The sequence below is a fragment of the Arachis stenosperma genome, chromosome 8 (genome assembly GCF_014773155.1).
Source record: "Arachis stenosperma cultivar V10309 chromosome 8, arast.V10309.gnm1.PFL2, whole genome shotgun sequence".
Classification (NCBI taxonomy): domain Eukaryota; kingdom Viridiplantae; phylum Streptophyta; class Magnoliopsida; order Fabales; family Fabaceae; genus Arachis; species Arachis stenosperma.
The window spans coordinates 19,058,689-19,074,200 of NC_080384.1; the positions used below are offsets into that span (position 1 = coordinate 19,058,689).

At 37.2% G+C, this 15,512-nt stretch overlaps 1 protein-coding gene across 1 annotated transcript; it reads left to right on the plus strand.

The window, feature by feature from the left end:
- Positions 1 to 8,219: 8,219 nt before the first annotated feature.
- On the plus strand, positions 8,220 to 11,226 carry LOC130945521 (uncharacterized). The gene is made up of 5 exons (XM_057874227.1): positions 8,220 to 8,440; positions 9,716 to 9,945; positions 10,399 to 10,749; positions 10,849 to 10,952; positions 11,083 to 11,226. The coding sequence occupies exons 1-5, from the start codon at positions 8,220 to 8,222 to the stop codon at positions 11,224 to 11,226; spliced, it is 1,050 nt and encodes a 349-aa protein (XP_057730210.1).
- The last annotated feature ends 4,286 nt before the right edge of the window (positions 11,227 to 15,512 follow it).

The following is a 15,512-nucleotide window of genomic DNA, read 5'->3' on the forward strand; positions in this document are numbered from 1 at the left end:
GGCAGCAGCTGTAGCAGAAAAGATGTGAATGTGCAAATCAACTGAACATATTGAAGGTATTAAGCGCAAGTAGCGTAGGCGGATGTAACACCAGTAGAGCAACACCATTCATAATGGCGTGCCTGGAGCACAATCCAAAAATTGACGACAACTCCAGACGAGTAGATGATGAGACCGATATTCGGAACTGTGATAAAAGCACTACAGCAAGCCAATAAGAGGTTTGAAAATAAGAGACGACGCTGTTAAGAGGGAAGGAGGCAGCGGACTAAGTGGTTAATGCATATATAATGCAACAATTAAGTGGCGAAGAAAAAACTTATCTTAGTTCTGATACGTTGTGCATTGAGGAAGGGAACATGGAATCCGAGTTAGAAACACTAACCCCAGATGTCCTAAATGCCATTAATTGCTTCGGGCTACCTCTACACCAACTAACATTGAAAGAAGATTTGTCTGATATGCTTTTGCGTATCATTGATCAATCAAGTGGGTTATGTAACGGAATAAGGCTAAAGGTAAGAAGGCTAGACACTCATGTAATTGAATGTATGACGTTGACCAGAGACAAAATTGAGAAGGTGGTGCTAATTCCGTGCATGAACATGATACCTACCCACCAGACTCTTCCGTTCAGATTTCAACAGAGACAGTTTCTAATTATCATTTTGTTTGTTATGACTATTAATAAGTCACAAGAACAAACGTTAAGCACAGTTAGATTATACCTACCTAGACCAGTTTTTATCCATGGGTAATTGTATGTTGTTTTGTCATAAGTTAAATCTAAGAAAGAGCTGAAAGTTTTTTTATTCAAAATCATTCATCTGTACTTCCCAATACAACGAAAAATATTGTATATAGAGAAGTCTTTCGTAATTTAGGTTAAAACAATGACAAAATATTTTACAATTTTTCATCATGTTTTGTCCGTGTAAGGCACAGGAGGCCGCCCAGGAGGCCGCCCTAGTATAATATAATCTTTTCAGTATTCCGAAGTCCACATATATGATATACGTTATTGACTCCAATTATCAACATTATTCTTAACCCATAGAAGTTAATGAGAAAACAAAACTATGTATTTTTGCTTTTTTATTTGAAAATACTAGATAATTAAAATAAAAAATATAATATAATATTAAAATCAGTTACCAAAATCAATAATTATATTTTTGTATATAAATAATATATGTATAATTTAATTCATTTTTAATGTTTATTTTATATTTCAATGTTATTCTACACTAGTCCGATCATGCCATATTGATGCGATAAGTAGTTGATAATATTCTTAACTTTTGAATAAAAAATATTATTTTTATATTAAAAATCAACTACTAATTAATAAAAATATGTATTTAATATTTGAATTTAATTTTGATACAAAGATAGTGTAAAGTAATTTTATACGTGCATCTAATTACGTAATGTCACGTCATTAAAAATAACTACCTTTTACATTGACCACGTGAATGATTATTTAAAAGAACGGATGTAATTGCATGACAATGTAAAATACTTTACACTATCAATGCATCAAAATTAAATTCTTAATATTTTATAACTTTTTATCATATTATGTAAAAAGTTGATTATTTATCTATTACATGCTTAATAATTCTATCGTGACAGGTTTGATTATTTGAAATTACTAATCATTCAATTGCAAAAATATGTAAATTAATATGTATAAATACATACAAATACTTATTTAGTGACTAATTTTTAAGAAGATTTTGAGAAAAAAATTTGATTTTACCATTTTTTCGATATAAAAGTCTTAAATTCAATCATCTTGAAGGTGTTAACAAATAATCCTACTATTTTTATTATATTACCATTATATATCACAGTTTTAGCATAAATTCTGTTTATATATTCTACAGCTTGATTTATTTTTACAGAGTATCTACCGTTTACAAATAGTATCTAATTCCTTCGTGACTCAAACTTGTAGTTAAGAGTTATATCAACTAGCTACATAACAACAACAACAACAACAACAACAACAAAGCCTTGTCCCACTAAGTGGGGTCGGCTACATGAATCAAACGACGCCATTGTGCTCTGTCATGTATCATGTCTACAGAGAGACCGTTTACATGTAGATCTCGTTTGACCACCTCATGGATGGTCTTCTTAGGTATTCCTCTTCCTTTCGCCCTTTGTCCATCTTCCATCTCATCCACCCTCCTGACTGGATGTTCTATCGGTCTTCTTCTCACATGTCCAAACCACCTGAGACACGATTTAACCATCTTTTCCACAATGGGTGCTACTCCAACTCTCTCCTTTATATTTTCATTCCTTATTTTATCCAATCGCGTATGACCACTCATCCATCTCAACATCTTCATCTCTGCCACACTCAGCTTATGTTCGTGCTCCCCTTTAGTCGCCCAACACTCCGTACCATACAGCATACCCGGTCTTATAGCGATGCGATAGAATTTACCTTTAAGTTTTAAAGGCACTTTTTTGTCGCATATAAAACCAAATGCACTCCGCCATTTTGACCAACCTGCTTGGATCCTATGATTTACATCCTGTTCAATCTCTCCATTATCCTGTATGATGCACCCAAGATACTTAAAACTTTTAACTTTTCTTAGGATGTTTTCTCCAATCTTCACCTCTATATTGGGGTTTTCCCTTCTCAGACTGAACTGACATTCCATATATTCCGTCTTGCTACGGCTTATGCGCAGACCATACACTTCTAAAGCTTCTCTCCATAACTCCAACTTTTTATTTAGGTCTTCCCTTGACTCTCCCATAAGGACGATATCATCGGCAAAAAGCATGCACCATGGTACAGGCTCTTAGATGTGCTCTGTGAGTACTTCCAAGACTAATGTGAAAAGGTATAGACTTAAGAATGATCCCTGGTGTAATCCTATACCAATAGGGAATTCCTCCGTCACACCACCTTGAGTCTTCACACTAGTTGTGGCCCCATCATACATGTCTTTATTTGCCCGAATATATGCGATCCTTACTCTCCTCTTTTCTAAAACCTTCCATAAGACCTCCCTTGGTACCCTATCATACGCTTTTTCCAAATCAATAAACACCATATGTAGATCCCTTTTATTACTACGATACCTCTCCATCATCCTTCTTAATAGGTATATCACTTCAGTGGTAGATCTTCCTGGCATAAATCCAAATTGGTTCTCTGTTACTTGTGTCTCTTTTCTCAACCTCCGTTCTATCACCCTTTCCCATAACTTCATAGTATGACTCATAAGCTTAATCCCTCTGTAGTTTCTGCAACTTTGTATATCCCCCTTATTCTTGTAGATAGGTACCAAGGTGCTTTTTCTCCACTCATCAGGCATCTTCTTTGACCTTAAAATCTCATTAAAAAGTTTGGTTAACCAGTTGATGCCTTTTTCTCCAAGACCCTTCCAAACCTCAATCGGGATATTATCAGGTCCTACTGCCCTGCCATTTTTCATCTGCTTTAGAGCCTCTTTTACCTCGAAGTCTCGAATCCTTCGATAGTAGTCAAAGTTTTGATCTTCTTCCCTTGTGCATAATCGACCAAGGCTGGGAAGAGTCTTCTGTCCCTCATTAAATGACTCGTAGAAGTAGCTCTTCCACCTTTCATTAATCTTCTCCTCTTGAGCCAACACCCCTCCATCCTTATCCTTTATGCACTTAACCTAATCCAAATCTCTCGTTCTTCTTTCCCGGCTCTTTGCGATTCTATATATACCTTTTTCTCCTTCTTTCGTGCCCAAAGACTGGTAGAAACCCTCATATGCTCTTGTTTTTGCTTCACTTACAGCTACTTTTGTCTCTTTCTTAGCCGCCCTATATTTTTTCCAGTTATCTGAATTGCGGCATAAAGACCACTCTTTAAAGCATTCCCTTTTTATCTTTATCTTTTCTTGTATACTCGCATTCCACCACCAGGACTCCTTGTCTCTTGGTCCTATTCCTTTAGATTCACCAAAACTTTCTTTTGCTGTTCTTCTAATAACTTCTGCCATCTCCCTCCAATCTCTTCCGCGCTTCCATTCTCATCCCACTTTGCCTCTTCTCTTACTTGTCTTAGGAAGCTTCTTTGTTCCTCACCTTTCATCCGCCACCACCTCGTCCTTGGGTTCTTCGTATGATGTCTTTTCCTCAACTTTTGCTCAATGCGAAAATCCATGACGAGCACCCTATGTTGTGTTGTCAAACTCTCTCCCGGGATAATTTTACAGTTAATGTAAAATTTCCGGTCGACTCTCCTCAACAAGAAGAAGTCGATTTGAGAGCTTGTCATGCCACTCTTATAGGTTATAAGATGTTCGTCTCTCTTTTTAAAACATGTATTTGCGATGAGAAGATCAAAGGTTGAGGAAAAGTCCAAAATAGTTTTACCCTCGGCATTAATCACCCCGAAACCATGGCCTCCATGAATACTCCCATATCCAGTCACTTCTCTCCCAACATGGCCATTTAAATCTCCTCCTAAGAAAATCTTATCTCCCAAAGGTATGCCTTGAACCAAACTCTCTAGATCCTCCCAAAACCTTATCTTGTGTTGTTCGTCCGAACCCACTTGCGGTGCATAGGCGCTAATCACATGGAAAACACCTCCCTCCACCACAAGTTTGATAGAGATGATCCGATTTTCCACCCTCTTGACATCCACTACGTCCTTCTTCCACTGCTTATCCACAATTATTCCAATCCCATTCCTATTCTTCACCTTTCCTGTATACCAAAGTTTGAAACCAGAAGTATCCAACTCCCTAGCCTTTGCACCAACCTATTTCGTTTCCTGTAGGCACATAATGTTAATCTTCCTCCTAGTCATGGTGTCCACCACCTCCATGGACTTTCCTGTTAGAGTACCTATGTTCCATGTCCCAAATCTCAACCTTCTGTCGTTTCGACCTTTACCTTTTACTTTGTGAACTAGCTTATTTACCCTCGTCCGTTCACGAAAACGCGAGAACCCTTGCTCATTTAAGACTACATCCGGGCACCGATGCAGCGGCTCTTGCTTTGACACCGTATTCGAGCCATACGGCGCGTTGCTTCCGGGCAACAACCTAGCTTTAGCGCAATAATGTCTTTGATTCATGTCATGGGGGTTCGACTATATTTTTATGTTGGTTGCCGAAGACCTAACACAACCCTCCTCCTTTATCCGGGCTTGGGACCGGCTATGTACCACAAGTGTAACATAGGCGGAGTTTGTAAAAATGAAAATTCAACTCCTAATATTTGATTAAGGTTTAATTACTCTGTTAGTCCCATAGTTTTACAAAATTTTCAATTAGATCCCTATATTTTTTTCTTTTTAATTAGGTTCTTGCACCAAATTTTTTTTAATTAAATTCTTTTTTGTAGTAATTGACTTAATTGTATAGGGATCTAAATTTAAAAAAAAAATTGGTTTAAGGACTCAAATAAAAGAAAAAAAAGTGTAAAGACTCAATTAAAAAGAAAATTTGCACAAAAACTCAATTAAAAAAATATAAAAATATAATTAAAAATTTCACAAAATTATAAGGGCCAATAGAGTAATTAAACTTTTGATTAACTGTTTTTGATGAAGCACTTTAATTTCTTTTCAGAATATTTTGGCATAATAATGTGTTGGGACGCGGCCATCCGCAGCATGAAAACATAGCTGTTGATGATGAGAATGTGTGTGGTATATAAACATCGTTAACATTTTTGCACATAAAATCTTTTGAAATTGTCTTAAAAACATTCCGCAGTATTTAATAGAAGGAATATATAGATAGAGAAGAATTATCCATCACCATTGCTTGTCTATTCAAATTCCTCACAAAGAGCATTACCAATTATTTTTTTTCCTTTTAAGAGGGTAAAATATAAAATAAAACTAAAATTAGAACCTCCAAAATAAGTTGTCGGTCCATAGGTGCAATTGCAAAGCAATAAATTAAAAGCAACTTATAAGGAATTGGCAAGTCAGCAATTGAGCAAGTATCTTTTTATTTTCTTTGGGAAATCAAGACACTACTTTTTGGGGAGTGGGCATCTTTGGTTGCTACTAGTACTAGTTGCTTTGCACTCTCCATCATTGAGCAATGAGCACTCATTATATGTATTGTACAGACTACAGAGATTCCCACTCATGGCTATATGGCCTCAACAACCCCTTCTGGGCTTTCAGTCATGGGCCACTAGATTGTTACTAATTATTATGACCCAACAGTCAACACGCTGCAAAACCCATTAAAGATGACTTCGGATTAACTTTTGAAAAAATTATTTATTTTTTTTTAATTTTTTTAAAAAGATATTTTCTAATAGGCAAAAGTTATTTTACATCTGGATAAGCTTTTCAAAAAAAATTTTCAAGTATTAAAAATGTCTTTTATTTTTAGTTTTTTAAAAATAAGGTATCATTAATTTTTTTAAAAAAATATTTTTTTAACTCAAAAAGGCCAATCTAAATCAACACTAAAAATAATTTTTGTTGAGTTTAGATTTCATATGATTAAGGTTTAACTGAGCCTATATCACAATTTTTAAAAATTTTGAATTTTTTTTTAGAGTAATATTAGAAAATCAATATTGTAGTAGTCAATTTCGGCTAATCATGTGATAAGTTGTCAAACAAACTATTCATATCCTGACCCAATACATAAAAGACAGGCCCAAGAAAATGAAAAGGTCCACTAATAAAGTGGCCCTCCACGATAAGCCCGACCTCTATCTTAAAGAGGTCGGACAAAGATACAAAGTCCAATTTTACTTGACTAAACAAGTAACTGTCTCCTTAAATCTCTCCTACTACTTCTACCTTATCTAAAAGGTAAATTCCAACAAACTCCTAAAATAAAGGGAGCGCTTATCTATCAGAAAAGATAGAACTACTTCAACAAAGATGGTCATCAAACTCTACTATAAATACACTAGCACCCCCCCCAGGTATAACTCACGTTCTAATTTACTAAAAACCGTCCTAAAGCCCATGCTAACTTAAGCATCGGAGTTTCTTGCAAGTACCACCCCCAACCTCCTTACGAAAAAACTCGAACAGGCGGCACCTCGGCATTAAAGAGGTCAGACGCTGCCACTCAAAGGGATTTGGACCTCACATCCAAGCCCAAATCAACGTTTCAGGTAACCCTCGGAACATTGGCGCCGTTGCCAGGGACCTGCAATTCACCCTTTGACCAATGGCGGACCATGAGCTTAGAGACGGATACATGGTATCTGAGTTTGAGCCAGAAGATCAGCTAGAAGATCAAGCTCTCTTGCTTCCGCTTTCGCCACCACACCATGGCCCCCACGGGGAAGGGACCTCAGGAAACCCCCAAACAAGGAGGATCCAATCTGAGGTCCATCATCCCGAGGCTGAGGATCCACCTCATGCGACCGAGATCCTGGATCTCGTCCATGGCCAAGCAGATCAGCTACAACAGCTCGAACACGAAGCTGAACGACAATAGAAAGTTGAACGAGAGTTGCGAAAAGAGGTGAGACGGTGGAAAGAGTTGGAAGATAAACTACGAAAACTAGAAGCTGATGTACAGAAGAGCAATAATCGGACAGAGCGTGAAGAAAGTCCCTTAGGGGGACGAGATCTGTTCACAGAAGAAATCATGAGGGTTAGAGTTCATAGGAACTTCAAATCGCCCAACATGGATCTCTATTATGGAATTTCTAACCCGAGCCACCATCTCAACAATTTTAGAAGCATAATGTATTTGGCCGATACCGCTGACGCCTCTCGTTGCAAAGCCTTTCCGACTATTTTAACCAAGGATGCAATGAAATAGTTTGATAACCTGCCTCCCAAGTCGGTCACTAGCTTCAACAACCTGTCCAAAAAGTTTTTGACCAGATTCTCCACCCAAAAAGACAAAACGAAGCACGTCTCGAGCCTGCTAGGAGTAAAGCAAGAGGTAGGGGAAACCCTACGTGACTACATGGAGAGGTTCAACAAATCTTGCTTGGAAATTCAAAGTTTACCAACCAAAGCTATAACTATGGGTCTGGTCAATGGCCTCAGAGAAGGGCCATTTTCTCAATCAATATCCAAGAGATATCCAATCTCTTTAAATGAAATTCAACAAAGGGTATAAAAATACATCAACATGGACAAAAACTCCCGACTTAGGGAACCACCTTTGCAATCTAACTTGCCCCAATATCAAGCTCGGGACAAAGAAAGCGAGCCCAGGAAGAAAAAGGAGCCGAACCTAGAAATGCCTTGAAAGTATCATAACTACATGCCTCTAAGGGTCTCTCTAGTTGATGTTTACAGAGAGATATGCCACACGAAGAAGCTCCCACCACCTCATCCGATTAAGCACAAAAAAGCTGGAAGCCAGACTGAATATTGTGAGTACCACAAGCTGTACGGGCACTTCACTAATGAATGTTACGACTTGAAGAATGTCATCAAAAAATTGCCCAGAGAATATCAACTTGATAGATATCTAGCGGATAGGTCAGACGACCCGAGAAAGAGAAAAAGGGATAAAGAAGGAGGACGAATAGAATGCCCTGCTCACACCCCCGAGCGACATATACACATGATTAACGGAGGATTTGCAGGAGGAGGAATGTCAAAATTCTCACAAAAAAGGCACCTAAAAGAAGTATATCAAGTCGGAAAGATGGTCAATCATCCAAATTACCTACTATTTCCTTCACTAAGGAAGATGCTCAAGGAATATTGCCAGGGAACAGCGACCCAGTGGTGATAACTATAATTCTAGCAAACGCTAACCTCCATCGAACCTTGGTAGATCATGGTAGCTTGGCAGATATCCTGTTTAAGCCCGCCTTTGACAAACTCGGGTTAGAGAAAAAGGATCTAAGGGCATACCCAGATAGCCTTTCGGACTAGGAGATACCCCGATCTGACCTCTGGGTTACATCTCGTTGTACATCACCTTCGGGAAAGGAGCCAGGACGAGGACACTAAGTGTCGACTTCATTGTAGTAAACGAAAATTTAGCCTACAATGCCCTAATTGGTCGGACAACTCTGAACTGACTTACAGCCGTCGTTTCCACCCCACATCTTTACACGAAATTTTCCACAGCTGAAGGTATTGCCACCATTAAAGGAGATCAAAGGCTAGCAAGACAATGCTACAATGAGAGCCTCAATTTGAAAGGTAGCTCGGAAGGCAAAGAAGTTAACACAATCAAGATAGGGGGAGTCCGAACTCGAGAAGAACTATGACCCCAACCAGAAGGCAAGACAGAACAGATACAAATCGAAGACCATCCCGACAAAACAACGAGTATAGAGGCGAACCTGGAGGAAAGCCTAAAGAAACAACTCGTTGAATTGTTACGAGAAAACTCCAATCTCTTTGCCTAGAAAACCTCTGACATGCCCAGTATAAATCCCGACTTGATGTGCCAGAGGCTCGCAGTATATTCAGGTTCTCGATCAGTCCAGCAAAAGTGCAAGCCTTACTGGAGACAGGGTTCATAAGGGAGGTGAAATATCCACTGTGGTTAGCAAATGTTGTGTTGGTGAGAAAACAAAATGGAAAGTGAAGAATGTGTGTCGATTATACCGACCTCAACAAAACCTGTCCCAAGGACCCTTATCCACTCCCAAGCATAGATGCTTTGGTTAATTCAGCGTCAGGCTACAAATACTTATCTTTTATGGATTCTTACTCGGGACTAGGAAAAAATCTCATTCATAACTCCAAAGGCTAACTACTGCTATGTAGTGATTCCCTTTGGGTTAAAAAATGCAGGCTCTACCTATCAACATTGATGAATAAGGTGTTTTCCTCACATATAGGGAAACTCATGGAGGTATACGTGGATGACATGCTCGTTAAGACTAAAGAAGACGGAACGCTATTGTCCGACCTCTCAGAAGTATTCTCCATTATAAGAAAGCATGAAATGAGGCTAAACCCCTCAAAATGCACATTTACAGTAAAAGCTGGAAAATTCTTAGGGTTCATGCTGACTCAGAAGGGTATAGAAGCAAACCCAACAAATGCTAAGATATACTCAATATGAAAAGTTCAACCTATGTTAAAGAGGTCTAACAATTAAATGGAAAGTTGGCCGCTCTATCTAGATTCATGGTGGGATTAGCCCTGAAGTCCCTTCCCCTCTACTCAATTCTAAGAAAAAAGAAAGCAATTTGAGTGGATCCCAAAATGCGAACAAGCTTTCCAAGACTTCAAAATTTTCCTGGGGCAACCACCCATACTTGCCAAACCTTCACAGGTCATCATGATGGAGCCACTACCCAATCTTGATTTTGCTTTTGCCTTGCTTACACAGCAAGAAAGGCAACTTGGCTTTCATGGAGAAGAATCTCAGATACTTCTCAACATTGCACAATCCAAATTTCAACAAGGAACCACCTCCAACAAAGGATTAGATTCTACTAAGAGTGATATTGCTACTGCTAATTGACAAGGTAGAGGAAAGAGCAGAACATATGGAGGCAAAGGATTGGATAGAGGAAAAATTGTCTGCACATATTGTGGGAAGCTTGGCCACACAATAGATGTTTACTATAGGAAACATGGTCTGCCACCACATCTGAAGGAGAGATATAATAGTGGTAGTGCTACAACATTCAATTATGCAGCCATTGATGATAATGTTGATGAAGCCAGTGCAGATCAGAAGCAGCAAATGAGTGACGAGCAATGCTTGAAATTCACTCAAGATCAGAAGATCGCTTTACTAGCCCTTCTTCAGCGCAATAAGTTACAACTCATCCACAACACCAACCAAATAGTTGGCCAAACTCCAGCAATGAGAGGTAACTGAGTGATTTAATTATTATATTTTAAGTCACATGTTTTGGCTAAGAGAAATGGCGATGAAACAAAAAAGTCAAAGTCTTGGATCATTGATACAGGGGCCACTGACCATGTATCATATTATCTTAAAGACTTTGACACTTACCATCATATTCCCACAATTATAGTTAAGCTTCCAAATGGCTCCTACACCATAGGAACAGTTAGATTTTCTAATTCACTCTATCTTACCAACACATTATACATACCTAGCTTTAACTATTTCTATTTCATCACTTACATCAAATTTAAAATGCAAATTGAAAATAACTGACATAATGTGTGAGATACAGGATTCATCAAAGATGAGGATTGGAGTAGCTAGAGCAACAGATAGACTTTATGCATTGGATATCTCAACACAACATGCATTTTCATCTTCATCTTCAACGAATTCTGTTATTAGCTTTAATAGCACAGCTTTTACACACATTTGACATACTAGATTAGGTCATATACCAGAGGATAGGCTTGCTGTAATGAAACAGAAATACAATTTTACAGATTGTGGTTTGAATTTCAATAAAATTCCTTGTGATGCTTGTCATTTTGCAAACAAAAGAAGCTTCCATTTCCTTTAAGTTCTAGTAAGGCAGCTAATTGTTTTGATTTGCTTCATATGGATATTTGGGGGCCTTTGGGAACTCCATCTACTAATGGCCATAAATATTTTTTAACGGTTGTTGATGATAAAAGTAGATTCACATGAATTTTTCTAATGAAACATAAGGCTGAAACATCAAATTTGATTAAATATTTTGTTCAACTAGTTAAAACCCAATTTGAAAAATATATTAAGGCTATCAAATCAGATAATGGACCAGAATTTAAGATGCTTTTTCTTTTACAATTCTAATGGAATTGAACATCAAACCTCTTGTGTTGAGACACTTCAACAAAATAGAATTGTAGAACAAAAACATCAACACATATTACAAATTAGCCGCAACATTATGTTTCATTCAAACATTCCAAAGTGTTTTTAGAGCTATGTTGTTAAGCATGCAGTACACCTCATCAACCGTCTTCCTAGTGTTATTCTCAAAAATGCTTCTCCATATGAAGTTCTTCATTCAAAATTACCTGATATTTCACATCTGAAAACCTTTGGTTGTCTTGCCTATGCAAGTACTCTAACTTCAAAAAGAACTAAGCTAGATACTAGAGTTTCGAAATGCTGTTTTCTAGGTTATCAAGCAGGAACTAAGGGCTATCTTTTATTAGAATTTCCATCGAAAAAAATATTTCTTTCAAGAAATGTTATTTTCTATGAAAATCATTTCCCTTTTGTTGACAAGAACTCAAATCACACAAACATTTCTCATAGATCTGGAGATTTGTTTAATTACAGCCATCATTCATCACCAAATTATCAACATATCACTCATATATATGCACTTCCTGTTGAGAATTATACACATTTTGAAACTGATAGCATAGATTCACCTGAGAATCCTCCACAATTAGGACTTGAAATAAATTATTCTGACTTTAGCATTTCATCTCATGATGTCAATCATGCATCTCCATCTGCATCTTCCCTAAACAATCAAAATAATAATAATCATCATACATTTTCATCTGCATCTTCCTCAAACACTCAAGATAATGCTAATATCACAGTAAAAATTTCTAACCCAATCCATAGAAAATCCACTTGAACCAGGCATGCACCTGCATAGCAGATTATCATTACATAAACTCAGTTGTTGCTCTAGCTACTCATCTCAAATATCCATTACATGTGCCTCTTTTCAATTTGAGTGATAGTTTCAAACACCTTTCTCTAGCCATCACAATACACCTGATCCAAAATACTATAGGGATGCTATAACTCAACAGTGCTGGAGAAGTGCTATTAAAGCTGAGCTAGATGCTCTTGAGCAGAACCAGACTTAGAAACTCACTTATTTGCCAACAGAAAAGTTTTCAATTGGTTGCAATGGGTGTTCCACAACAAATTTTATTCTGATGGCACAATTGGAAGGCACAAGGCTAGACTTGTTGCCAAAGGATTCACCCAAGTTATTGGAGTAGATTATCTTGACACATTTAGTCCAGTTGTCAAGATGACTACATTAAGGGTAGTTCTATCATTTGCTGTTGCAAAAAACTGATTTCTCAAACAACTTGATGTAAACACAGTCTTCTTGCATATAGATTTGGATGAAGAAATGTACATGACATTACCCCACTGTCTTGAGGTAAATGATAATGACTTGGTTTGCAAATTAAAAAAAAATATTGTATGGCTTAAAACAAACTAGTCGGCAATGGCATACAAAACTGAGTTCAGTTCTTCATGAGGCAGGTTTCACTCAATCAAGACTTGATCATTCTGTAAGAACCCGCGTTTTCACGTAAAACTGTTTTAAAAATAATAATTTTAGTGCCCGAAATAGATTCAAAATTTAGAAGTTTTAATTTGAAAATATAAATAAGAAATTTGGTTTCAATGAATTTTTCTGAGTTGGAAAATGTATTTCTTTCGAAGAGTTTTTGTAAAAATGCGTACTGGCGCTTAAGCTGGCAGTACCGGCTCTAGTCTGTCCAGTATTCCGTATTTTGGAAAAATAAGATTTTGAAAATTGATTTATTATTTTGAGAAGATAAAAATAATTTAGAATCGAAAATCGGATACTAATCTTAAACGTTTTTGCCCAAAGTGGGCCAAACGGACCTAAAGCGCTAACGGGTCGGACCGGGCCCAATGTCTAACATATATATGTGTGTGTGTGTTTAATGAGTTTTAAACTCATTTTGTTGGGAGAAGAGAGAGAGAGCCGCGGTTTTAGAGAAGAGAGGAGAAGGGGTTGGAGTTACTATTCACCTCCACCTTTCGGGAGCCATAACTTTTGATCCGGAGCTCTGATTGACGAGCCGTTTATGGCCACACGAAGCTCTCGTCAATCTCTACATTTCTATCTAAAGAAATTTGGTAAGATCACACGTCTCCATCCCCAGTTTTCTACCCTAAGTTTCTGCACATTTTTAGGTTGGAGTTTTGAGCAAGTTTTGTAGTTTTGTTTATTTAGGTGATCTTTAGTAGCGGATAATTGTTGGATTTTATCCCTACTTACGTTGAATAAGGTAAGGTTCTACTAAACCCTTGTGTTTAGTTATTTTGTGTATCTTAGGTTTTGATTTGGTATATGTATGTGATGTTAGATTGACTTGTGGTATTTGTTAGAGTTGGTTGAGGCTTTGGATCGAGCTTGATGGCTTTGTTTTGATGTTTGGGACGTTTTGGAAATCGGCCAAGGTATGGTTTTAGTTTTCTTTATGTAATATGTAATGTTCATGGACACTTAGACTAGTTGACCCTAAGATAGGATTGGATATGGTTGGTGTATGAATAATTATATGTGGTTTGATGTTAATTGTTGATGGTTGTTGGTATTAAAAAATGTGATGATAAATAATTGATTTTTGTGGGTGAGAGTGATTGTGGAGAAGTTTTGGTGTTAATAATGAATTATGATGTTGATTGATGTGGGTGGGTGTGTACGTTGATATTGGTAATATGAATGTTGATTCTTGATAACTATTATTTGAAGATGTGGATTTTATGAGATTAATATGAGGAATTGTAGTGGTTGATGTTGTTGATTGATAATGATTATGAAAGTTGATGAGGAATGTGTGATTTATGTGTTGATGAAGGATTTATGATTATTGAGTGTTATGGTTGTTGAGAGTGGTTGGTATAGTTGGTGGTTCATTGATGATAGTGATAGATTGATGATTGGTGAATGTATTGGTGGAGGATTAAATTTAATGTTAGATGTATTTGATGATGGTGATTGAGGACAGTGAAATGTGAATTAGGTTGGATTTTGAGTTGTTAAATAGTTTAGAAGGTTGTGTGTTTGAGGAAATGGTTGAAGTAGTATTTGGTATGAATTTTGGGTTGTTTTGGTATGGTTGAGATGTGATTATATTGGTTTTGGATTGAGACTTGGTTAAAAGTTGAGTTTTTGAGAATTTGGATAAAAGTGGATTTTTGGTGAATTTTGTCTGATCATAACTTTTGCCTCGGTTTTCAAAGTTAGTTGAAACTTATTTAGAATTAAAGATTATTGAAAACCCTTTAAATCGATATAAAGTTTGAAAAATTTAAAATTTTGTAGAGGAAGTTATGATCAATCAAAGTTGGTGTTAAAAATATAAAATTCTGCAAAGTTGCAAAATTTCAGGATTTCTGATATGTGCGCACGCACAAAGCTGCAAAAACCTCTTTCTGTGCGGATGAACAGACTTGTGCGTACGCACAGGCAGGAAAAGGGCTTACTGCTTGCAGCATTAGCACAACTTGTGCGTGCGCACATCAATGAAGAATTACGACCTGTGCGCACGCACAAGTCGGAAAGGGTCGTCTGTTGGGGGCGCTCGCACAGCTTGTGCGAGTGAATAGACTTTATAATTTTTTGTACCTGTGCGTGTGCACGCATACCCCTGTGCGGACGCACACACCCTGTTTCATAAATTTAAACTTTGTTTTCAACTATTCCACCTTCTCAACAAGGTTGTAAGCTTCTATAACACCATTTTAAGGCTTTTGGGCTTAGATTTGAGTATGGGAATAAGGGAAATAAGTTAAGGGTTTTAGTTGATGTTTATTTTTGAAAAGTTAGTGGACGAAGGCTTAGGTTTCTGGTGTTTTGGGGATGAGATTGGTAGAGTGTGAAGAAAGGATGATATACGAATTGAGAAGTTGATGAAC